This window comes from Thunnus albacares, chromosome 8 (genome assembly GCF_914725855.1).
Source record: "Thunnus albacares chromosome 8, fThuAlb1.1, whole genome shotgun sequence".
NCBI classification, from domain to species: Eukaryota; Metazoa; Chordata; class Actinopteri; order Scombriformes; family Scombridae; genus Thunnus; species Thunnus albacares.
The window spans coordinates 26,876,909-26,903,294 of record NC_058113.1 but is presented as its reverse complement, the minus strand read 5'-3'; the positions used below and the strand labels follow the sequence as shown (position 1 = coordinate 26,903,294).

Genomic DNA, 26,386 nt, shown 5'->3' with positions numbered 1-26,386 from the left:
TGACACCCTCGTCTGTCAGAGGCTCCTGCACCAGTTGGTCCAGCCATCCATCACTAAGCATCAGACAGAAGTGGCAACCAGTTCTGTGCATTTGTTTAATATGCTTTTAGGTATAATAACATAAGAGATGATTGGACAGTTCAGGTAGTGTCAGGTGAATCATCACAGAGAAGATGTTAAATTCAGTCCGAGTACTATCGCCTCATTGTTTCAACCCTGTGGAACATTTTTACGGCGCTACGTGGCCTTCGACACCCGTGCATGTATGAAACAAACCTCGCAAGAGCTGTTTGACCCAAGTTCGCTCGGCACGCACAGGTTATGATCTTGCATTTGAACGAGGGGGGTTTGAAAGTGGTTTCTGAAACGCACATTTTCATCCTCAAACATATGTTTTATAACAAAACATCTTATAGGATAAGCCGGATGAGGCTTCAGCAGTTTGGTTTATCCAAATCAAATAGGTACACTTCAAAATCACTCTCTTTTTTATGCAAAATTCCCTTCCTTTTTGTTTCCCCCGGACAGTGTTTCCTCGCTGATGTGCTGATAACTTTGGATAATACCCACTTGACTTCCACTAATACAGACTGCTGCTCCAAATGTTCACACAACAAGGAAAGTGTATTTTGTTCCACCTCACTTACATCACATTCCTGAGAGATTTGTCCTCACCCAGTAGGAACAATTACAGCAAGCAAAAACTGTTTCACTGTAAATATAGGCATGTGAGCGAGCGGAAAACAATGTGAACTTATCCTTGCACATGACATAGACCTCAAGATGTAAATTATTCTATTTCTAGCCATCATGTTGTAGGAGCAGGTGTCTTTTTTTTTTTTCAACAGCACTGTACAAAAAGTACAAAATAAAATCACACCATGTTCGAAAAAGCAAAGTCATGTTCTTGAATATTTGAACAGCAGAAACAATCACTCTTTCCCTTTATTAAGTACTATTTTGATTCTGAAGGACAACATTGCGTTCGTGCGATTTTTTGCTTCACTTGGTGAGGAGTTGAGAAAGAAAAAAAATACCTTTATGTCCCAAAAAAAGAAGTGACTTAATCCATGTCAGTGTGGGTTTTGTCTTTATTTAGTGGGTGGAAATCACATACATTACTAAACCTCAGCTTGATCCTCATTTAATTAGCCCTTCTAGGTGAAATCCTGGTCAAATTCATCATAAGCCTCGGCTGTATAGAATTACACTCTAATTATTAGGCCCCAAACCCTGAGGTGCCCTTGGTCACTTGCCTACAGCTTGTGGAATCTCCTAATAGCGAGTCACTGGGCTAATTGGAAGACAGGTAAGGTTACATGTGACAGCAATTAAGCCGAGCTCAGGGCCAACTTTATGGCCTCCGGCGAGCCCAGAGCTGCATTCAGGACCCCTAAGTGAGGTTTTTTCTTTTCTTTCCCTTTTGGTAGAAGCAAAGTTGAGAATTACAGTTCCCCCTTTTTTTTGGTCTATAGCGGACATATTGTTATGTAAGTAGTCTATCAGTCACTCTTATTTGTCTTCAGCTGCTCATGTTACGCTCTGGTTATACAAATTTGAGCGAAATTGGACTTATTAATGATCCGTTTCGTACTTTTCTTCTTTATTTTGAAAATGATTACGATATCTAGCTTTATATTAAGAGCATAAACATATGTAGGGATGAGCTTTAATTGCCATAAATAGATTGTTTAGACCAAAACAGGGAAGAAAATAGAGAATAACTACCATGACGTTTGTTAATGTATATACGTATCATATTTAAAACATATTTATTATTTACTATGGAGATTATAGTTGGGATTAGAAGTGGAAATGTCTCGTGAAGCAACAATAAATCACCAAAATTGTTTATACGCGTTAATAAACAGATTTTAAGTTAAATGAAAACACATTTTTTTTTCATACATCGCTCATGTCGTTGAGAGGGGAAGTGTGAGAGCATGTCTAAATACACTTTTTTCAAACCTCGGTCCCATGCAGCACGGGGCGGTGGGACACTCGACCCCCTGGCAGCGGTGTTGTTGGAATTACCTTCACATGACAAATCAAGACCCTATCTGGGAAAATAATCAGGTCCCCGCTGCTCTCGGCGTGAAAAACCCCATTAGAGAACAACACTCTCACTGTTAATTACCGCAATGGCCTTTTGTGCGCTGGCAGAGACTGTATAACACAACAAACCGACAAAATCAACACTTTCTCAACTGGTAAACGATTTAGGGAGTTTGGCGCGGTGAGAAGTTTGGCACCTTTTGTTGTTGTTGACTTTGTGGAGCGGAGAGAGATGTTTCGCCACAAAATATGTGACCTTTTTTTTGTAATTTTTAAATGTTTATTGTTCTGCACGGTTTTTTTTGTTAGGTTTACTTTTGGTATAGTTAAGGCTAAAAGTTTGAACGATAGACGTGGTAAAATGGGATTTTAATTAAACCGTTACGTAAGAAAACATCAGTAAGTTTACACGCACTGGACAGCTGACTCAAGATTGATTACAAGGCAGTGCTACATGGTGAATAAAATGGTTGGTAAAATGTGACCTTCAGTCTTTGCAAAGAGGGCAAAACAATAAATAAGAAATTATATTTTCAGAAAAAACATGAATCGTTATTTAATGTCTAAACTGGTGCTTCTTTTCCTAGAATCAGTTTAGGCCTACATACATAATTTCTTGCATCTTAAAGATCCTCCCACATATGTTTTAAGACATATAAACAGACTCTGCTTTTAATAACGTGTGTCTAAAATGTTTTTTTTACCTTTAGAAAATCTCAGTTACTCAATAAAACATTCTTACATATTCTACTTCTTTCTCATTGAAAACGCAGAGTCTATAAATATGCAAATATTGTTCATTTCAAAAGTTGCGTGTACTTTACATACATCATCCTTCAGAGTGGAGGTCAAACATCCAAGTGGAGTAACAATAAGCACAACACTTTTTTTCTTTTTGAGCGCAGTAGGACTTTAAATCCCCTCAATCCTCCTCATGAAGATTTACATGAGAACTTAAAAGATATAAAGTCCATTTAAAAGATAAACCTGAAAGTGTATGTTTACATATCTCTACCGAATATGCAACACACGTTCAACACGATTTAAGTCTGTAAAGCTATTCTTTTACTATATATTAACCGCAGTTTTATCATGTCTGGACGCGCAAGATTTGATTTTCAATGGGACACTAATGTAGCCTACTTTTAAGTATCACAACAACCGCTCCTGTCAGTCAAACCCATCCTAATCGACCGCCGTCCAATCAGAGAGCTGCTTACTTTTTACCAGACTTTTGGGGCCAATCGCGACCGGCCCTTTATCTCCCACCGCTCCCGCTGAGGGGAGGGGATGTGACCTTATTTGGCAGTTATGACCGTATATGGAGCGCCGCCAGGGGGGGCAGCTGTACGAGGAAGACTGCTAGTGACACTTTCCCCAAATTGTAGCTTTGACTCCGAAAGACTGGACAGACAGTAGAAGGGTGAAGCGATACACTCGAGCGCCAAAGAGCGTCCTGCGCGTAAACTGTCTCTGCTTCTGCTCGCCTACACGGACGATCATTCAAAACAGCTCCGAGGATATTTAGGTTGTGTGCTGGGTAAATAAATATAAATATCGGAGCGCACACTGACGTCGCTTTCCAAAACCTCACCGCGGCGCGCAAGAACAAGAGGATTGCCTACTCCTCGGGACTGCGCTTTATATCGTTTCCAAGAGCTTGATGGGACTAAATAAACCATTCACCGAAGAACGTGAAATGTGGTCAGTATTAAATCGATCTTGTCATTCAAGAGGCTGAATTTATCTTGATTTTTCCCACATTTTCAGTATTGAGCGTGGTGTAGACTGGAGCGACCTGCTTAGAGTCGAAATATTGTTGTCTGTTATTTTCAGCGTTATTTACCCTCTTACAAATTCTAGAGGCAAGCAAATAGTCAGACAACATTTGATTTTTCCAGTCTACACGCTGTCGCATTGGACTGACTTTTCCAAGAGGTCTCACTCTGAAGAACAACGTGTTTATGGATTGCTGCGCAGCAAGGAGCACCGGGAGTTGTAGGCTACGCTCTTATTCATCGATCATGATGATTCCTCGCTGTTGCTGTAAACTTTGATAGATGTTTACAGAAAGAACTCAGTAATATAGAAAAACGGTTTAAATATAAGCTCAGAGAAGCTTAGATTGACCTCTGGAGGAAGTGGGAAGCGCCTCTTCGCCCTCCCTTGTTTTTTTCTCCCCAAGACGTCAGGACGGATCCCTATCACTCTCTGACTCTCCTTCTGTGATTTAAACAAAGACCAAAGTGTTTGGGGATAGCATGGCAATGGTAGTAAACCAGTGGCCAGAGAACATTTCTGCAGATCCGGGGTCCCAGCTCCAGATTTGCGGACAGGAGCCCGGCGGGGCACCGGGGACTCCCAACGGTTCCACCCCGGGGAACGACACACTTTCCGGGGACAAGATCCCCAATGTGGACTGCATGGTGTGCGGGGACAAGTCCAGTGGGAAGCATTACGGTCAGTTCACCTGCGAGGGATGCAAAAGCTTCTTTAAGCGCTCAGTGAGGCGGAACCTCACTTACACCTGCCGGGGGAACCGAGACTGTCCCATCGACCAGCACCACCGGAACCAGTGTCAGTACTGCCGACTGAAGAAGTGCCTCAAAGTCGGTATGAGGAGAGAAGGTAAGGCCGGGACTGTCCTCTGTTGGTGTGTGATGGATGTCAATGTGAGCAAGTGGCACCAGATACATTTGTTTACAAAATGTGTTGCTGTGCGTAAAGTTGTGCGTAATGTCGTACACTGTAAAATATCAATCAAAAACACCATGAAGTCTGGAACTCAGTCGTAAAAGATTTTACAGTTTTAAAACAAGTGCCTCTAAACATTTGCTGATGTTCTTGTTTTCAGTGTAGTTCTACTTGGTTCGTGAATTTAAAAAAACAAAACAAAACAACATCTTTGCAACAAAGAGTGAAGCAGATTGTGACAAGAAAACATAATTTAAGAAAATTCTGGACATAAACTGATTTGGATTGAAGAGGTTATTTCACCACATGGACAGATTTCCTCCACTACTACATTTCAAGACGAAACGCAATACTCTTTCACTTTGACATGTGAGATGACGGATTACAAACTACCAACGACAAAAGCCCCAATGAGATATTTTGTGCGTAAACCTCTGCGTCATGTAGTGAAATGCCTGTTGATCTGTGCGTCTATATTTAACCTTTCTACCAGCCACTGTTGTTATGGGTAAATAATCAGTCACCACCTGCGGCACCACAATGCTTATTTCACATTCATTTACCAAATCTAAACCGTTCATCCCATTGCTGCTCTGCAAAATCCCTCTTTTGTAGTTCAGTTTTAATTATGCTGTTTGCTCACCGACACCCAGAGCCGCTATAAGAGGATGCCGCTACATTTGTTGTATTGTGTTGGATTAACAACGGGTCAGTTAGTGCCAAAGAGGAGCAGTGGAAACGTGTTGGTGAAGAGGAGCGCTTCCTTATTAATCATCATTCAGCAACGACACCCCGTTCATTAGAGATGCGATGGTACATAGTTTCTAATGTGAACCAAATGAACCCAAAATATTGTTTTCCTAAGTATTGTTTTGACAGCGTGACTAATGGGTTACATTTTTTTGTTGTTGTTTTGGTTTATGTGAGTTGGCTTGGATTACTGAACTCCAGCCATCAAGACATAAATTTAGAGGTGACAGTTTATAGGATCAAAGGCAGTATGGGGAGCTTGTGTCTACATGATTTTTGGTATAATCTCTTCAAAAAATGAATAAAAATGCCAAGAGCAGCAGCATGTACTCCACAAACTATGCTTACACCTTTCTGAACAGAGAACAGGTGAGCCACATGCAAAAAGGCTTTAACTGTCTCGTGGGAGCAAATAAAAGTGCAACGTTTCACCAAATTATGACCTTAGATGTCACCAAAAGTCTGAATCTTTAATGATGTCACACTTCGCCCCTTTTATTTTCCCTCTCAGAGGACGGATTAGGGGTCAGCAGCAGCATCCCTGCTCAAGGACACCTCGGCAGGGGGACACTGAAGGACAGACAGTGACTCCACAACGGCCCAGCCGTCCTTTGTTCTCTGCCTGAGCCAAACTACTATAAATGCAGAGATGGTGGAAATACCCGTCCTTAAAGCCTGAGATGAGATGATCCCTCAAGGGTTCCCGCTAGCGCACCGCTATGCCTCTCTCTCTCACTGTGTGTGTGTATGTGTGTGTGTGTGTGCGCGTGTATGAATGTGTGCGCATTGTACACACAGTCTTACCTCATGTAAAATACCCGCAAGCCACACCAACTCGGTCATGCTCCTTTCCGACTGAATGAACCCGAGGAAATCGCCTGACGCGCTGCAGCGTGTTTACTGCAAAAAAAAAAAAATCCATCTGATAAAGTTTGGTAGTGAGACTTAAAATTAAAGTTTGAATTTTAGTGTTTTAACAGGTGAAAAGATGTCAACAGAGGAGAAAACATTCAAATCAACTCATCTCAGTTGTCTTTTTTTTTTGGAGGTAAATCAACACTACGTTGAAATGAAATTCCTGAAAAGTTAATTTGCATGCACCGCCAGTGGTAAATCATTTAACTGCTTAAAACTAAAACTAACTAAAGTAAATGCTTTATTTAAATTGACATTTTTTTGCAGTGCCAACCTGACAGCCCTGAGACGTTAGAAAGCTTATAGTCCTTGAGGATTGCGTCAGAAGGAATTAGTTTTTGCCATTTAGATGAGATAACATTATGATGTTGTGCATATAGGCTGTAAACTAGTCTACAAAGCAAAAAAAGATTCATTTTAACAAGTAATTTGTCTCTTGACATCAAGTTAAATTGTTTACTTTTCCTTTCAACTCAATTTCAGTTCATTCCAAAAGTTTTTTTTAAAAGTGAGTGGCTCGTTAAAATAAGGCCAAATAACAGGGAGGTAGAAAATTCTGAAATTTGAGTTGAAAAGATGGTAAATTATCTCCAGAATATTTTAAGAAAAATAAAGGTTTTAAGAGTCATCATGTGATGACTACCTGATATAAACAGTGTTTTGGCTTAGAGTTCTGCGCAAAACGCTTAAATGTGGAGCAGGACAATTTACATTGGTTGAGCTCATCTGTTAGTGCATGTGAGGTCAGCGGGATTAAACGGTGTCCTTAAATCCTCTTTGTCGACTGACTCCTGTTTATCAGTGATCATTTGTCTACTTAGGGACATTTTTTTGTTGTTGTTGAGACACATGCACTGTCTTGCTGCAACTTCAGACGTTGGATCAGTAGATCTAAAAATCAGAATTTAAAATGAGAAATGTTATAAGTAGTGAGCTGAAAGTCATCATTTTAGCATGAATGATATGTATTTTGACTTGTTTCAAATTAATTTAATCACAGTTGATATTTTCAAGTGGTAAAAAAAAACAAGGCAGATGCTGTAAACTCTCTACAAGGACATATTTGTCTGATTTTATTTTTAAAATACATCCTGGCATCTTTATTTTATCATAACATCTACAATAAATTAAACTCTCCTGTATCCTAGAATTCAAAAATTGAGGGTGTCAACCAAAAAGCAGCAGGACTGTTAAAGCACACAACTGCTATCATTGTCCCCAGAGGTCATACATAAGTCATATTTCCTCTACATTGTTCAACAGGTTCACCTAAGGTTGTCAAGGGGACACGATGTTTGTTCTCAGTTGCGATCCAGGTGAAATATGCGTTTGATGTTCCCTCGATACGTCTTCAAAAGTTTTAAGATAGTGAAAATAAGTGAAAATGCAAGTCATTTAGCGAAAAGAGTTTGTCATGTTTTGGCATTTAGAAACCTTTTTACATGCTCCAGCACTGCATAGAGGTCATAAGGTAATTCACATCCTGACAGAGTAAGAACAAAACCTGAGGGAAAGTCCTGGAAGATGGAACAACTTATATTATTATGATTATTTGTAAGTGTTGACGGGTTTTGTTCACAGATGAGGGGTATAAACCTGTCAGGCTGTGTGAAGATTATGTTTTTGGATAACTGAGCCTTGCTGTTGATAACCTCAGTTTGCATCATCTGATCTATAACTCCATCATTTCCTCATCGATAAAATTAGCGAGATAAAGTTTGGTTTCGGTTATAAAAAATTACAGCATCCTTCAATATCACTGACACTGCTGCAGGACTTTTCTGTTACGACTAAATTAATAATCTCCTGCCTGTGAAGACATGCTAAAAGTTTCATGAGTGGACCGCTTCAGGTTTAGAGGATTTTCGCTTTCAACTGTGTGTTTCTTTTTGTTTCCAAAGGGGACGTTTGACCTCTTTCGGTAGACTGCTGTGTAGGACATAATATCATTTGTTGAAGACTTTTATCCGGAGCACCTTTCAGCACCGTGACAGTAAACATTTCTGCGCCAGCCTCAGTGGGAATCAAACCCTTAAAACCTTGGCAGCGTTAGTGTCATTGTCTAACCACGCAGCTACACAAAAAACCTCCACTTGTTTCTCTGTCAGTGTAGTTTCTAGACTGAATAGGAAGCGGAGCGGCAAAGAGAATCGGCCTGACAGTTCCTTTGAACTGGAGTGAATGTTTTAATTTTGAAACACCCCACAAGGACGAGCTACCGACTTCACTGAGAACACAAAGACGTGTGGTAGTTTACTGCTGATTAATGCATGCATCCATGACGATAATGTCTGTTGTGAACGTCTTGAATCTGACGCCTGGGCAGCTGTGTGCACGTCACACACACACACACACACACACACAGACATGCTAGTAGAGTTAATAGAGTGCACTGGAAATAAATTGTCTGAACAACCATTTGTAGCACAGGAATCTGTAATACCCAAACACTAACATGCACAGCGGGATGTGCTGCTTCCTCCTCTGACCCATATTGCACTCCGACAAAACAGCAGCGGAAAATATAGGTCAACCAAAACTAAAACATTAATAACAGAAAGGCTCAAGTCATAGTCCAAATGTGTGAACTGGCTGGGGCCTCACCAGTGGGTAAATACCCCACAGGAGCACTAAAAGTGTAACAGACAGTGTATTGACTAATCCATACTCCACAGTGGGCTTGTAACAGCGGGCAATTTAACACCAAAAAACTGCAGTCTGGTCCCCTTTGGCTCTGAAATCCTTCGCTTATCCCAGTAATTTAACTATTGACAAATTCAAATACTTAACCCTTGTCACCACACTAGCAGGCTAAGTCATTATCAGAGGCCTCTTAGATGGAAATGGCTCCCATTGACATATCGCTCAGTGCTACCCAGCCTCCATTAATGTAATACATCGGAGCCCGTGAGTTATCCTCAAGGCTAACTTGAATATTGCAGAAAGGCATGTGGGTGAATAGATGAACGATGCTGATTTTAATGCGTTTAGACACATCAAGGTGAGGAGGCTGTACAACATATAATGACCTCCTCCCTATAAAGACATTTTTAATGCTTTTTTTTCCCCCCTGCACATCCTACATCAGGGAATGTAAATGTGACCTTCAGGTGCATTCAGTCAACCCCTCTTAACATACCAACTCTGGAGTGTTTTGCTTGTGACTTTAAGTAGCTCAACCTGTTTTTGTGTGTCACTCGGGTCACTTGTAAGAACATACAGAGTTGACACAGAGGTACAGAATTTGTCAGTCACTGTCAGGAACATTTAACCCCATGTGTCTTTCCTCCACTCCAGCACTGTGGGGAGTCCAGGCACATGTATATTTTAGGCATTTAGCTGATGATCTTATCCATGCTCACTCATTGGAAGTGTAGTAGTGCAGAAAGAAAATGAGCACAAGAAGACATAAAGCACTCATAACAGCTGCGACAAACTTTTCCTGTCTGTCCCCATTTGGAATCAAGCAAAAAAAAAGTATAAAATTTTGTATTTACATTTTGATAAAGATGGAATATTGGCCAGTCGTTTCCTCCACGTCTGATATTACGGACTTTCCTCCTTGACCACACGAATCATTAAAGAGTCACCGAAATTCCCCCACTTCCCCACTTAACCCCTGGTGGTATTTAGCCACGCAGATACTGTTGTTTTGGTTTAATTTGCTCAAGTCTGGAGGTCTGCCATTGACATTCCTGCTCTTGCCTCAAGACAATAGAAACTATGTGCATGGCTAGATAACACTAGGTGTACTCGGAAAATATGTTATTATTTTGCCAAAAAGAATTCATTGTTTCACCCCAGAATTTTGTTCCTGTCTGGTGGAAAAGCTGCTGAAATAGCATGATATGAAGCTAAAACATTTAATCATAGTACGGACCAATGATGTGTCATGAATAGTCTATTAATATGTCGTGTAGTAACATTGTTGTAACATCATTTCACATGTTTTATATCTAAACATCAGGAGGTCCCAGGCAGTTGCCCACCTTGCCTAATGGTAAAGTCCGCCCCTGCATGCAGGTTGGTTTGCAGCTGTATGGTTTGATTCTTAAAAAAAGGCATTTTGCAGCTGACTTTTTCAAGAGGAATTTTTCTACACTTTGAGCACCAGAAACAAAAATCCATTCACCTCTTCTGTATCAGCATGGCAGCAGAAGTCGCAGTCGCAGATACCTCATAATCTCAAACAAAGTGAAACCAAAACTAAAGGCATGACCGGATACCACTGGGAATAAATGGGAAGACATGTTTTGGGTGAATTGTTCCTTTAAATAATATTAAGTAAAGTTGTCTTTGTGTGTACTGTATGATGATAATACTAGCTGAAGAAATAGAAGAGAGCCAGGCAATGATCTGTTTAAAAACATATGTACATGCAGCTTGATGCATACGTGTCTTCTCCAAAAGCTAATCTCACAGGAATGACATGAAGTTAGTGGTGGGTGGGTGGGGGGGGCTGTAAGTGTAAATAAGGATAAATAAAGGATAAATAAATAAGGATAGCGTGAATCAGAGTCACTGAGTACAGGGTGAATTTGGTTTACTAATTAATTCAGGAACTGCCTCATCAAAGTCTCAAAGAGAGACTGAGGCAACAGCATCCACACAGCAAAAGCTATCAAACTTCCTCACACAATGCTGCTTCCTCCTCCTCCTCCTCCTCCTCCTCTTCTGCCCTCCATGTCTCTGTCTCTCTCTGTCTGTGTCACTGTTTTCCTTCCCTGCTCCTGCACTGCCTCCGGTTTTCTGCGCTCTTGTTCTGTTGTGTCTTTCACGTTCACTGCATACCTCCACTCTTTCATGTTCGGCACACAACTGGGGATGGAGTCGGTCCTCGTTAGGCGTGCAGATGGTTTGTTCTCAGTTCTCTCTCTCAGTAGATGAGAAGAAAGAGTGTTTTAAGTTTGTCATACGCGACACTTTTATATGAACAAATATCCATTTTGATACGCTCTGTCTCTCTGACTGATTTACACACACACAATATTAATTCAATGCATACTGAGTTTAGGAAGGTGATTTCCCTCAATGGTACTCAACAATTTTAAGTGTCAATATTTTTCTATGAACAATGGATCACATGGCTACAAGAAATCTGAAAGGTGCCACTTGTAGTGACAAACTTACAGATGATTATCAGCCGAATGCAGTTCCCTTCAACTCTATGGAGCTTCATAATCGACTTAAAGGTCATTGTTTTGGTTTTCTGGCTGCAACTTTATTGTTTTGGTTCAGTGACGCGGCTCTCCTAGCGTCGTTTTCGGCTGCAGCAGGCACAAAAACCGATAAGACGCTACTTTCCCAGCACCAAACAACAGAAAGACAAAGTTAGCACCTAGCTGATGAACATAGTCGAGCATATAGCAGCCAAAGAGCAAGATTACAAGTTAGTGGAGACCAAAACCAGACGTAGAAGGAGAGAATATCGGAGTAACATTCATCAGGTGAACAGAAACATGACTCCAAATAAATGTTAATGTTGCTCCATATCTGCTGGATGTGTAAATAGGCAAGTGTTTGCTAAAAAGGTGATAATATGTCAGAGTTGTGTTTACAGCTTTTTTTCCACTGCCCCTGAGTGACCCAAAAAAAAAAAATGCACAACTGCACTATTATTCACTCACTTTACAACAGTACGAAGATGTATCGTGAGAATTTTCATGTTTTTTTTCTGGCAGCAGAAAATGTTTCTGTAGAATAAGTAGAAAAATAACTAGAGGCTGTTCTTGCACAACAGCACACAGTGGGACAAATACTGTGGACCATGGACTCTCAGTCCGCAGTATCTGTACATGTTATATCCATTTCATAGAAAAAAAGTACAAAACCATTAGCTAAATAATTAAAGCTTATAAAATAATAAAAACATAAGATTTTAAGGTGTCATGGCAATTTCCTTGTTATTCAACAAAAGCAAAGAACTTTTTTTCCATTAAGTAACATCACTGTCGTCTCTGTCTGCCAGTCTCTTTATCTCTAACTCTCTCCTGGTTTACACATTAGCTCCTCTCTCTCCTATCTCACTCTCTTTGGAGCATTGCCCTGCCGCAGAGCAGTGACCTGCAGGTTAAGGTTCAGGGCCAAAATAAAACTGAGCCACATGGATATTACCTCGGTGTCACATCACACGCTGACCTCTGAGTTAGATCACACCCATGTATACATCTACAGTATATGCACACACACACACATATATAGAGACACTGGCAGAACAGGATATCTCTCCTTTACCTCCAAAAATGTCTTTTCAGCAGATGAGACTTTTAGCTTTTTAGCTTGACAGTGTGTTTGATGGCTGCAGATTTTTCTAATCTTGTAAATGTCCCTCATACACACACATACACACACATACACACACATACACACACACACACACACACACGCAGTTGAGCTGTGGCACTATTTGACATGGACACACATCAGACGCAGGTTCATGTGAGGTAACGTGTTTATTTTTCGTTCGCCAGTGGAAGCTTTAGAAATGGAAAAGCTACTTATTAAACGCAACTATTAGACTGAGCCGAATCTATAATGCGTCTGTGTCGCCCCGGCACTGTGACCTTTTAGTCCAAATGTTGATAGGCCTTAATTGTATTTAGCTGCTGTAATTCCACTAACAGTCTGACCCAGAGGCTAATCCAGGGCAGCCAGGCAGCGAACCATGCACTCTGCCAGCTGCCATTTGCTGAAGTGGCATTTTAAAAGTCGCAGCTGAAATCTCCCATGGTACCTCTGTCTGCATGCACTTTCCTCCTCTCCCACTTTCCCGTGCCCTAATTTCATGTCCCAGCTACATGAGATGCTATTTAGTTTTTTTGTTGTTGTGCTTTTTATGCCCTCAGTTGGGTATCAGAATATATATAAGAATATTTTTTGTATATCTTATATATATATATATATCTTAAATAAAGTTTTCTAGCTTTTTTTTTACCGTATTGTCAGATGACGCGCTCAGTCAATTACATTAAACTAAGGCACAGTGTACCAATTAAAAAGCAGGAAGCAGATTATGGCAGACACCCAAATCTGACTTTATGCTCTCATCCCCCTTTTATTCTCCATCTCTCTGTCTCTGACCCTGGTTTCCTTTTTTTCTCTTATCCTCAGGCATCTGTTTGCTTTCTCTCTCTGTCTCTCTCTTCCTCTCTCTCTCTTTTCCTCTCCCTCTCTCTGTCTGTCTGTCTAATCTAATCTCATTTCTGTCTCTCTCACTCTCTCCCTCGCTGCCCTCCTTTACGTCAAGATACTGCGTCTCTCTGTCTCTACACTTGTCTCTCTTTCTCTATTCCTTTGGACCTTTCCATAATCACCCCTCTCTCCTTCTCTGTCTCTCCGTTTCTGTCTCTCTGTTCGTCAGTCTCGTCAGCCAGCTGTAGGCGAGGAAAAACAGAGAGCGATGTGTCTCAGTCAGACGTACTCAAGTGCTCTGCCTCTCAGCCACGAGTGACCCCCACAATGAGGCTTTTGAAAAGTCAAGTGGATCAAGTAGATTTGCCACCATCTGCAGGATTAACCACTAATCAATATGAGAGCAGATTAATAACCGTGAATTCACAAAATCAGAGACATGACAAGCAGCGGGGTCCCAACAGGTCGTGGAATTTGTGCAATGTTATTGGATCTTAATGAATTTGATTAATTCCACATTGAAGTCAGGGTCAATGTGTTTTACAACTTGCTCAATGCATTAGTAAGACGCCCCAAAATAGTTTTTCGTGAGCTAAAATACATTAACAAGCCAGGACAGGATGACAGTTTTAGGTCATGGCAGTGCTCTGACTTAGATATGGACAGTCAGGGAAGTCTTTCACAAGCCTGCATTACAATAACATTACTGACTGGCAGCAAGAGCACTGTATGATTTAGCAGTCTTTCACATCACACTCAAGGCAAACCTCCGAGTGCTGTGACTGAAAACATATTTGGCCAGATAATCTTTGTGGAAATTGCAACGCCTTGTTCCTCGGACCACTTTCACCCCTGCTCCTCAAAGCTGTGTTTTATTTCCCTTCGTTTGTGAAAATCCCGCAAAGACAGACACGTGTGGCTAATCTGACAGCCGTTCTCTGCAAAGCAAGACAAGAGCTGTTGGAGAAGGACAAGGAATGTCCCATTGTGCAACCTTGTCTTTGTGACAGGCAACACCTCTGAGCTCAGCCCAGCGAGACTGCGCTGTTTGCCAAAGGAGACTACATTCTTTTCCGGGAACACGGGTTGACACAAGTTCACAGGGAAAACTAGTATTTTGAGGTCAACACCTTTTGTGCAGAGGTGGGTTTTTTTTTTTTTTTCTCTGCGCGGAGGACAGGCTAGAATTAAAGGCATTTTTTTATAACACTCTTGAGTGATCTGACCTCTCGTTTCTCAGACGCACCGTGGTACGTTCAATTGACACAGCTGCTGTGTCTGAGGTGACAGGTGATGCGGAGTTGAAAAGCATTTTCCAAACCCCTCCTCCTCCCTTTTCTTTCACCCCTCTCTCCACCTCTTACCTCCACCTGTCTCTTTATGTAAACCACCGCTCTCTATCTGAAGCCTCATCTCAGGCTATATTCAAACATATTGAACTGTGCACCTTTTTTTTTTCTCTCTCTTTACCTCTCCCCTCTCTCTCTCTCTCTGCTCTCAATCTCCCTTTTCTCAACTTATCAGCTCTCACTCTCTCCTTCTCCAACCTTATCTCGCCATTTCACCCTTTTACCTCATTTTTTTTCCTCACGTGGCCCCCCCTTTGCATTTTCATTGCCTCTCTTGCCTTTCTCTCTCTCCCCTGTCCCCCCTTCTCTCTCTCTCTCTCTCTCTCTCTCTCTCTCTCTCTCTGTGTAATAGTAGATGGAGTTATTAGTCAGACAGTGGGGATGACTGAACAGGTGTTTTCCAAATGGGCCTTTGAGCACTCGCCGCATCATCATCGCTTTGCACAGAGGGTTGTGTGTGTGTGTGTGTGTGTGTGTGTGTGTGTGTGTGTGCTTGTGTGTGTGTGTGTGTGTGTGTACAAGAGCATGGCCTCTGTGTGCCCTTTTCGCCTCAGGCTGAGCCATTTGCCAGCAGAGGGAGGAGGGGAGATGTTACCGTATGTATTCATGTGTGGAATGCCTATGTGTCTATGCATATGTGGGCGCATAACATATGTAGGTGTGAAGAAGTGTTATATCTTTACCAGCTGCTGCTTGTCATTACTCATTGATGCACAACAGCAGTGGAGAATGGCCTTGGCCTGGCCACTTTCCACTGCTCCACTGAAAAGACAAGCGCTGACAAATTTAGGAGTCACAGAAATGTTCTTGTCTCTACACTTTTCACCCCTTCGCCCCCATTCTGCAGCCCACCCACCCGACACATTTGACATGCCCAATTTGCTTCTTTCTTTTCTGTCTTCGTCTCCTCTTCCTTTCTATTCCTCCTGCAGGCTTTCTCTTTTCATGCATGCCGTGCAGGGACCATTTGGATTTGGACCAGGTTTAGGTGTATTGCATAATGTTACAGCAGGCCTCATAAATCATAAGTTTAATAGCAACCTAGTGACAGAAATTTACTGTCTGTTAAAAGTTATCAGCTGGAGTGAGATGAAGACATGTGCGAAGAAAAGAAAAAGACAGAAACACCGGGAAATGTCACAAATTCATGAATTAAAGATTCAAATTTATGCAGCTGAATTCTGACCCTCACCCTGTCTTGTTTTCAATCAGCTGTACAACGAGGACGTACATCAAACTCCCAGAGCAGCCCAGGACAGTACCTGACCAATGGTACCGACCCGTACAACGGCCAGCCCTACCTATCCGGCTTCATTTCTCTGCTGCTGCGTGCAGAGCCTTACCCCACGTCTCGCTACGGGGCCCAGTGCATGCAGGGAAACAACCTGATGGGCATCGAGAACATCTGCGAGCTGGCGGCCAGGCTTCTGTTCAGCGCTGTTGAGTGGGCAAAGAACATCCCTTTCTTCCCTGATCTGCAGCTCATGGATCAGGTGAGTCTTTGCCACTTTGATGCCTAACTAGAATTTACATTACACTTAGAAAATACCCAACCGGCAACTCTTTAATAAAGGATGCAAAGAAAAAATAGAGAGACAGAAACTTAAACAGCAAACAATACTGTGTGCCATTATTAAATTCTAACATCAGTCCAAAAACAGCACATTATATGCTGCACATAAATGTAATAAATAAATATATAACTGTATTATCTCACTCTTCAGCCCTAAGTCTACTTTTATAGGAAATGTAGGGGCAGGAAACTAAACATGAGGGCATAAGAAACAAGTCTTCAGCCACACTAGCAGCTCACTGGAGCTGTACTGACAGCATTGCTTTGAGCTAAATGCTAACATCAGCATGCTAGTACGCTCAAAGTGACAATGCTAACATGCTAATATTTACCCTTTTCACCATCTTGGTTTAGCCTGTTAGCATGCTAATACTTACTACTTAACATGGTATTATACTTGCCATTAATTTTGCAAGTATTTAGTCATGAACCAAAGTATTGGAAAATTTTAAATTTAGACCCGACGACGCCAGATGAGACGTCTTTCATGGCAATCCATCCCATATTTCAGTCTGTAAATGGTGGACTGACAGCCCAACGTTGCCACCCGTAGAGCGAGGCCGCTAGTATGGCTAAAAATAATTGTTTTAATTGCGCCACTGAGTGAAAACCAAAGAATGAAATATTGTGGTTTTGTCAGCTATGATTTTTTTTTTTTTTTTTTTTTGCGATTTCACAACATTTCAGCCTCTGCTTAAGATCTTTAAATGATAATTTCTTCGCTGTCATGTAAAAAGGAATCAGTTGTGTTTACTGTAAGCAAAGATATATCTTTCTCTCTCAGTAAGTGCTTCAGTATTGCACCATTGGTTCTCTGCTTTGTATAAACCTACTCTTGCACGGGTCATGTTAGGTTGCATACCTCAATAGTTTCAACTTGTGACTGCTGTTCCTCACATATAACTTTTTAAGGCTATTCCCCTTGGCAGTTTACATAATTTTGCAGTTTTATAAAGTATGATGTCTAATTTTCACAGATGATTTGGAGCTTTTTCTATTGCAGTGGTGATTGCACAATTTATCTCATAGTGGACAAATAATGCTAACTGACGTTGAACTCTTTATGACCCTGTTTAGCTTTGCAATATGCTTTGACATCAGAGTTTGCATTATTTTGTTAACAAGTATTCAGATCAGTATGTTTCCAGTAAGCATATTAAAACATATTCATTTGCTTAACACAGGTAACACAGGTTGTCACATCCTCTTGTAATCTTTATGACCTTTAAAACTGATAATAAATACTTCAATATATTGGCTCTTCCTTACAATCAATTTATGACAGTTACTGTATGTGCTCTCTGTTAGCTGTCTGCTGTGTGTTTGGTTTGTATAGCCTATGCTTCCTCCTTCCTGCAGATGAATTTGTGCATTCATTGAACCTCCTGTCCTGTTTGCATTTGCGGTAATCTCTGATAATGTGACCAAATGATGACCATCTCCATATGTGCTTTTTTTTATTGGATGTTCAAAGCATCTTGTGTGTTAGAAATAACATGTATGTGTTGCTATCAGATCACAGTTTGACTCATGTCAATGCCAGGTATAAATGGAGTCTAAAGCCTTTTTGTAACGGTCACTTAGAGAGTGCAAGCCTCTGCAAATGTTGAACATTTCTTCAGCTCCCTGTTTTTATTACTTATTTAATACATTTTAAAAACATAATTCCTTTCAGATTTAAATTTAAATTGATTTCAAACACACCTTTATCGTAACCACACCTGTCATATTTGGAGCAGATTCTTTTTCTTCATATGTTAGCATTAAAAAACAACAATTGTCTCATAGTAAATATTCCAAATCTGCAAAAAAAGCAACTAAGTGTCATGGAAATCCAATTTTTTGAGGTTTCCTGCTGACAGATGGACAGGAGTGAAAATAAATTCCTTCCTGTAATAACCGCTCCATTCTTCCTACATCCTAGGTGGCGCTGCTGCGCATGTCATGGAGCGAGCTCTTCGTCCTCAACGCTGCCCAGTGCTCCATGCCTCTTCATGTGGCCCCTCTGCTGGCGGCGGCCGGCCTGCATGCCTCGCCCATGTCAGCCGAACGCGTGGTGGCCTTCATGGACCACATCCGTGTCTTCCAGGAGCAGGTGGAGAAGCTGAAGGCCCTGCAGGTCGACACGGCTGAATATTCCTGCCTCAAGTCCATTGTGCTCTTCACATCTGGTGAGTTTTGAATGAAGCGTGTGTGTACAGGGGAGAAGAGAGCGGTTTATTCAAGTCACAGGGGAAACTGCGTGAGATTTCAATGGTGCCTTGTTTCCGTAAAGTAAAGTTGAAACAGGATGTTAGAGCAGGATATAACTGGAGGGTGGTGGCTCGAGAGCGGGTGATCGAAAGTTTAAAAAATTTTTGCACATTATCTTGAGCTGCTAGAAATTCATCACCCAAAAATGCAAGATCTAGTGGCTGATTGTTTGTACAGTTCTACTCATACCTGATTTGTATTCTGTTAAGCCAAAGCAAACTCATCCATGCTGTGTAAAAATGTTCTCTGTCTGGAGAGAAAGGCCACATTTTCATGTTTACTCAAAAACGTCTCATGGATTGGAACGTTAACAGATTGTATGGTAGATAAGTCAAGCAAAGTTTAATATGACAGACTGATATCACAACGAATCCTCAACCGGGCCAAAAAAAACAGGAAAAACTTGAATATTGGGGGAGAGACCAAAGGAGAGGAAATTCAGAGAGTGAATCCCGCCAGACAGCTGACAATGCAAATTGATGTTGCAGGGGAAAAAGTAGTTACAAAACATGTAAACAGATGTAACAGTTCATGGTAAAATAAAGCTTAATAATAGTATCATTATAAGTCCAATTTTGGTATAATAAATTGAATACAAGTTAAAAAAAAAAATCCTGTCCTTTCACTTGTTTTTTTTTTTCCTCTACACAATCTCAGACTCACAAAGCCTTTCTCCTGTGAGTAACTTTTGCTAAGGCAGACAGGGAAACATTACAGTAGCAGGTGGGTGAGCCGACTTCCGTTGGCACAGGATCATTCTGTTAATTGGTTTATACATGTCAACAGGGACACTTAATCATAGCATATCAAAGCTCATGTAAACAGCTTAACCTAAATTAGAGAAACGGCCAAAGGGAGGCAGAACTCCTGCAGATAACAAATATTCCTTATTTATCAGGGTGAGATAGAGCCATTGAATGCAATAATAAATAATACATGTGAATGAATGCTATTTGGCTATTTTGTTGTTATCAAGTATCATTAGTATCTTTATTATATAATAACAATATGTTACTTGTATAGATATTAAGAACTCAAAAGGAAATTATAAATATTTCCTTACAGTATATTGCTGTTGCCATGTTGTACAAAGTTGTTGCTGTTACTAGGAGACATGAAAATACTCAGATCTATCCAGTAAGCTGTTTAAAAAAAGATTTAAGCTCAAAGCTAAATGATTAAAAATAAATAAAGAAAGAAAAAAAACTAAATTAGATTCAGCGTGTTGGATTCTGTAACTGAAGCTCCTCTCAGACATTACCTCATTATTACTTAACTTACTTTTATGTCAAAATCTTGACAGTAGTTTTAGTTGATCAATTGGACCTACAGCTGTAACATTTCCATAACACTTTCAAAAGTCTGAACTAAATGATGTCAGATTAAAAGATTCAGCTGCACAGGGGAGAAATCAAACACACATCATGTATTATGTTATTGAGAGAAAAAATGTATTACTCAATAATTATCTCCAATAAACCAGCTAACACCATAAATTAGCCAATTTAAAGTTGTCAAAGTGGTTCTTCTCATGCCAGATCGGTGTTTAAAATTGTTTTTAACCCTTAAGGTGATTGAACCATCAATCTCCGTCTCTATATTTAATCATTCAAATAAGATCGAGACGGTTTTAGCTCAAAGAAACATTCCTTCCTTCTTTTGTGTTGAAATCCAGCTTACGGACACATGAAGCCAACATCAACTGTACTTAACCCACAACCTTTTCACCTCCACTGAGCCTGACCGAGATGTGACCTCTAACGCTGCAGCAGATATTGTCTCATTGGCTCCATATGTAAATGCTGCTGCTACAGTCTATGGTCCTCCCTCTAGTCAGTCATGGTCTCTGCCCTCCATGAATTTCACTGTAATTCGATCGCTCTCTCATAATAGGCTGTTATTGACCCTGTGAGGAGCTGCTCGTATCTCACTTAAATCACTTTTTCTTTTTTTTTTTTTGCTGGACTTGATGATGAGCTTTTACCTGAAGCTTTTATCTTTATCTTTAGGTGCTTCTTTGCTAAACTGATTGCACTAGATATTGATGACTGAGTTTCTGTCGCCCGTGTAGTTCATTGTTCACAACGTTTTGTGAGAGACTGATAAAGAAAATGATTTCTTGATCTAAATTATAGCAAGCAAACTGCAGTAAACAGAGACTCATCAGATTGATTGATTAGTTGATAGACAGTAAATTTATTGGCAACTTTTTTGATAATCAACCAATTGTTTTTTTTTATATAATAACTTTGGTTTTTGACTGTTGATCAGACAAAACAAAGATATTTGAAGATGTCACCATGGTATCCACCAAGTTAAAATATGTATTTTATAAAGAAAAAGTAACTGATAATGAAAACAGTTATTAGTCGCAATTCTAACATAGACACACATATGCTATCTGGGTCCACCTATCCATATGTTTACCTCCTCCTAACAAAAAGGAAGCCAAGCAGCCATGATCTGCTAAAATTTGCCTGTGACAGAAAAGGTTGACATCGCCTGTAATCTTATATTTTCAGATGATGGTAATTTCTTAGCTGAATTATACCACTCTCTTCATCACTGGCTCAGTATATTACAAAGAAAAGGCTTTTACGCTTTCATAGATTTGTCTTTTGACAGCTGTTTGTATCCGATGCTCTTTACAAAACCAGGAGACTTGAGCCTCACGCTCTTATGCTGCTGCATTATGTTTTCCCCACTGAGCTACAGATAAGATTGAATCAAAATATAACAGCTTTACATTTTGGGGAAACCCATGTGATAGTTTTGATACTGCTTATACACAAACCCTGTTGAGGTTTATCCCAACAGTCGCTAGACTCCAGTGCCAGCCAAAATACTGTCACATCTGGGATACTTCACTGAGAGATCATGCCTTGTGACCCAAGGGGAAACGGATGGTGAAGAAGCTAACACTGAGATGTCTCTTGTCCTTGTTTTTTTTTTTTTTTATTGCATTCCCTCTTTTCTCTCTTGCACGGCTTGTCAGATTCATTCTGCATGTACCTAGCGTCTCTCCTCCGTGTATGTGGGTGGCTTTGGAGCCACCTCTGCCTTTCTCTTCCTTGCTTTCATCAGCCATCTCTCCTTCATGATCCCATTTATTATTGAAACCAGTCATCCACCCCTCCTCCCTGAACGCTCCCAAAACCCAACCCCAAGCCCAGCCCAGGCCCCGGGACCCCTGCCCCCACTGTGGGAGTTGAATTATGTATGGTGGGTTTCAGTGAGACGAAGGATTCACCACAGCCCCGGCCATGACCTACATAACCCCTTTAGCCCTGAGCATCCCATGTGACTTCCTTGTATGCGGGCAGATGTACCCACTTGTACACACGTCACAAAAAAAACTGCACATCTTGCCAAAAGACTCCTGAAGACAATACATTTAGTCAAACGTGCAGATATTAACAGAAATTTGAATGTAATGGAGACAGACATGCACACACGCACACACTAAACTGACCCGTTAATAAACCTGACTCTTGCAGACCCGGTAGGATGAGCTAACAAGCTCAGACAAACACCAATCGTCTCTCACCTCCCTCTGAGTCCCCTCCCTCCTCTCCCCCTGTGAAGCCTAGTCCCATCAAGCCACATCAGAGAACGGGCATCTCAGTCCTGCCACCCTGATCCCTCACCCCCACTGACCTGGTGTGTGCCCAAGGACCAGACAAAAGAACAGGGCGGTTGGCGTGGAAGGGTGCCGCCAGAGCTGTCGCTTCGACACGCGAAGTGGTTTCAGTCGCACAGATCCCAATCAGGCAGTGACTGCCTTGTCACGCAGAACCCAAAATGGCGGCCTAACAAAAAAAAGCTGTCCAGCCCCCCAACCCCACCCCCCCCCAAGAGGAGGGAAATACAGCCAAAGTGGGAGCAATTATTCATCCAGAATGATGAGAATAGTGGCCACTGGGGGCGGGGAGGGTTTGACACGCTCGATTAAAATATGAGGTAAATTAAATTTTTTTGTTGTGCGGAACTGAGGCCCAGCAGGGCAGGGTTTACTCAGGGGACAGATCAAAGTGTGAGATGACAAAGGGGACCTACGATGCAAGGTGACAGGTTAAAACCTACGGGCCAGTGCTTTTAGACTAAAAGAATGCGCTTGAGAAGAAATTGCCCTCATCGAAACCCTGTCCACCAAATGAGGGTTCATTCAGGGGGCAGAGTCAAAGAGCACTCCCAGTGAATGTACAGTATGTGGCAGAGTACAGTAGAATGTGTCTTTGTTTTGAGTTCACACATCTCTGACCTCCTTCACTAAATCCCCCGTGTTCTCTCCTGCACATAGAGGGTGCGAAAAGTATCGCACACAATGTTACACACTCTCGCAGTTGTGCGAGACTCTTGCCAAGGCGGGGGGATGGTAGGAGGGGAGGTGTGAGGAGGTGGAAGACAGAACATGACTTCCAGCTGAGGGGAAAAGGAACGCGGTACTGTGCTGTGAACACAGACCACAGGGGTGTAGTAGATATGTATCTCTGCAGTGACAACCTCGATTGCCTTTAGTTTGAGTAAAATTTCTCTGACTTAAGGAATTTGAAAGAAACAAAATAATAACTGTCAGCTCTTTATTACATTTTATTACCCCTCTGTGTCATCTTTGTCATTCTCCTTATATTTCTTTAAGTCAACTAAATTTTATTATATAATCAGATCAAGATTTCACCTTTAACCATCCACATTGAGTGTGCAGAACATACAATATTGAAATTTAGAGTTTGAGTTCATGCAACATCCAAGCCGCAATATCTAACTGGTTAAAAATTGTTCTTCATGCAAATCAGCCAAAGCAATCTCAATCTGATAACATCCCAGTACAACAGACATGACAGTCATGCATGACAAATGGGAAGCGCTTCTTGGATATGGCAGCAGTGTAACACAAAACAGGTGCTCTTGTTGCATGGGTAGGCGATCAATTTACCCCCTCAAACATCAAGGCGCATCGTAGCCACTATAATAAAGGCATTTTAACTTTTGTACTTTGACGAAACAGTGTGCAAAATTTGTTGTTTGTGCCATGTCATAGAATAAGATTACTTATTCTACATCTAGGATGCTTCACAAGGCATTAATGGAAATATTAAGATTCCAACATTTTTTGGCCTCTCTCACCAAGTTCAACCGTGTCTGTTTTGTGCTCAGTGACCCTTGATTATTGACATTCCTGATCCCGGAGGTCTGTCTCTGGCCCCCTCTTACTGATCTCCTTTGGTTAATGTTCAACATCTAGATAATTCACTTTGTCAAATCACAGCAGGAATTTAAGGCACCATGATCACCTAATTTGACTCACTCAAAATAGTTTGACTCCAGCATTAACCTGTCTACCCCTCATCATCTGCACCTCCCCACAGAGTCCTTTTGGACACCATAATAAAAACTTTTTTGATCCATTGATAAACTATAAATCTTTACATTCTCTTCCATCCCTCTAGATGCTATGGGGCTGTCAGACGTTGCCCATGTGGAGAGCATCCAGGAGAAGTCCCAGTGCGCTCTGGAGGAGTACGTAAGGAACCAGTACCCCAGCCAGCCAAACCGTTTCGGACGCCTCCTCCTTCGCCTGCCCTCACTGCGCATCGTCTCCTCTCCGGTCATTGAGCAGCTGTTTTTCGTGCGCCTGGTAGGCAAGACACCCATCGAGACACTGCTTCGTGACATGCTGCTCTCGGGCTCCAGCTACAATTGGCCTTACATGCCCACCGTGCAGCGTGAGCGGCCTATCTCCCTCCACTACAACGAGAACGGGCCCTGAGGTGGAGGGACAAGACGAAGGAGAAGCTGCGGGAGAAATTCAGGCTGAACATCCATCTGACTACTCATCTATTCATCCTTCCTTCCCTTCATTCTCTGCGTTCAACTTCTCAACTTTCCCAGAGGAAGCATCTCCCTCACCATTCCGCTCAAATACCCAGTCTGACGATGTAATACGTTATCGTCTCCGGTTACACAAGCCAGCCAAACATTCACCGTGGCCGATGCAGAGACTTGGTGGCCCGTTGCAGTCTACATTTGAGATGTGGCACGAGATGGACAGGTTGGTAGAACGGGTTATTGCGCAGTTCACCAGCAGGTCTGTTGGACTCACTTCAGATGTCAGTCTCAAACCCCGTGCAGGGGCAGCTAAGGACAAAACATTTACACCTTTACTGTCGGTGCTATGCCTACATTTACATAGGCTGTGTACAAGCATCCCAGTATGGCGAATACTGAGCAAGGGCTTTGCCAATAGGACTCTACAACCAAGAGCAAAGGGCCCGTTGTATATTTACCAATTTTTGAAAAGAAAACCAGAAGCCATTAAAAAAAAGACAAATGCCAAAATGTCTTGGACTTTTGCAGAGGACATGTTTTATTGTGTGTGTTTGTATTAGCACTGTTTATATGGAGAAAAACTCATGATTGTGTCCATATGTACAGCATATCATTGATTCATAGGCATCTATAGCATATTAGGGTTCAATGGGAAAAGCTCAGGTTCAAAGGGTGGGTAGAGAGACAGACATGCCAATATCAATATGAGAACAAAAAGACAAACCCAGCTAAATTTACACTTAACAGCAGACTGTGCCAAAGCGAAAAAAAATGCATATTGTTTGGAATATTTTTGTGGTAGTGTTGGTGATGAAAAAAATGTAATGTTTGGTTTGTCTATAATTTGACTATATAGGTCTCAGGGGAAGAGAAGGAATTTAAAAAAAATACAAATAAAAGCTTAGGCACTTGCATTGTAAAGTAGTCAAAACCGACACTTATTCACTCCTTAAAATCACAGCACTGGTAGATTCTTGCTACCCTTACGCCATTCAATCGATCTACCTTTTTACTTATTCAAAAGGCCCATCATAACTCCTTACATAATGTTATCACAGGAGTGACACGATTCATCCCCATCATTGTTTTTTTAGTTATAATTGTCAAGAATGGACCTTTTGGACTTTGGGGTGGGAGGGGAGCATTTTACAAAACTAGCTGTACTTGCCTTAGAACAAAGATTTTGTCACTGAGCATTTATCTTATGACTGTGCCATAATCTCTTGTTACCTGTTATAACAGGTATTATGTCCTGTCAGGAGAGGAAATGAACTCACACAATGTAAAAATGATTGATGTGCACATTAAAGTCATAGAAATGTGATGCAAAATACAGAGATTTTTAACGCATCAATAGACAATGTCAAGAAAAACATCAGCACTTTCATTTTTTGGACCTCGCGCGAGTTCTTTTCCACTTCCTGATGATATTGTCATGTAGGGAAAACCCCCTCGACTCATGTCATTTGAGCTTATCGTACCGATACCGTAGAGAAATGTATCACTAACCTCTGAAAACCTCAGTCTATGTTACAATATTATCCCAGTTGGACTTATGACTGTGACTTAGCTTAGGACTGTTTTAAATTGTTTCGTTTTTTTTCTTCCCCTTGGTGGAAGCAAGTTTGATTTGACAACCTGTCTCACATTTCCAACATGGTACTGTGGTATCAAAATCAAGTATTGGTATTGGAAAAGCCATCTGGGACCTTAGAAAGCTGTCTGTTGATAAATGAATTCACAGAAAGTTTGAATGAGTTTGTTTTTATCCCCTCTACTTTTGTTTGGAAATATGGACTATCCATTAATTGAAATAAAATTCTGTTGTTCACAGTGA

At 41.2% G+C, this 26,386-nt stretch overlaps 1 protein-coding gene and 1 long non-coding RNA gene across 2 annotated transcripts in view; one reads left to right on the top strand and one right to left on the bottom strand.

Annotated features, from left to right (window-relative positions):
- The window catches only part of LOC122987651, a 19,991-nt gene extending 6,417 nt beyond the window's left edge, over positions 1-13,574 (bottom strand). The window contains exons 1-2 of the long non-coding RNA XR_006404543.1: positions 11,458-13,574; positions 571-574 (exon numbers count right to left, since the gene is read on the bottom strand). This is a non-coding gene — a long non-coding RNA (uncharacterized LOC122987651). The remainder of the gene's footprint in view (positions 1-570; positions 575-11,457) is intronic.
- On the top strand, positions 3,451-26,386 carry nr2f5 (nuclear receptor subfamily 2, group F, member 5). The gene is made up of 4 exons (XM_044359643.1): positions 3,451-4,683; positions 16,107-16,387; positions 18,392-18,638; positions 24,171-26,386. The coding sequence occupies exons 1-4, from the start codon at positions 4,317-4,319 to the stop codon at positions 24,488-24,490; spliced, it is 1,215 nt and encodes a 404-aa protein (XP_044215578.1). The 5' UTR covers positions 3,451-4,316; the 3' UTR covers positions 24,491-26,386.

Coding starts and splice junctions, on each gene's coding strand:
- nr2f5 (XM_044359643.1), top strand. CDS start 4,317: ATGGCAATGGTAGTAAACCAGTGGCCAGAGAACATTTCTGCAGATCCG. Junction 4,684..16,106: donor AGTCGGTATGAGGAGAGAAG/GTAAGGCCGGGA, acceptor GTTTTCAATCAG/CTGTACAACGAGGACGTACA. Junction 16,388..18,391: donor ATCTGCAGCTCATGGATCAG/GTGAGTCTTTGC, acceptor CCTACATCCTAG/GTGGCGCTGCTGCGCATGTC.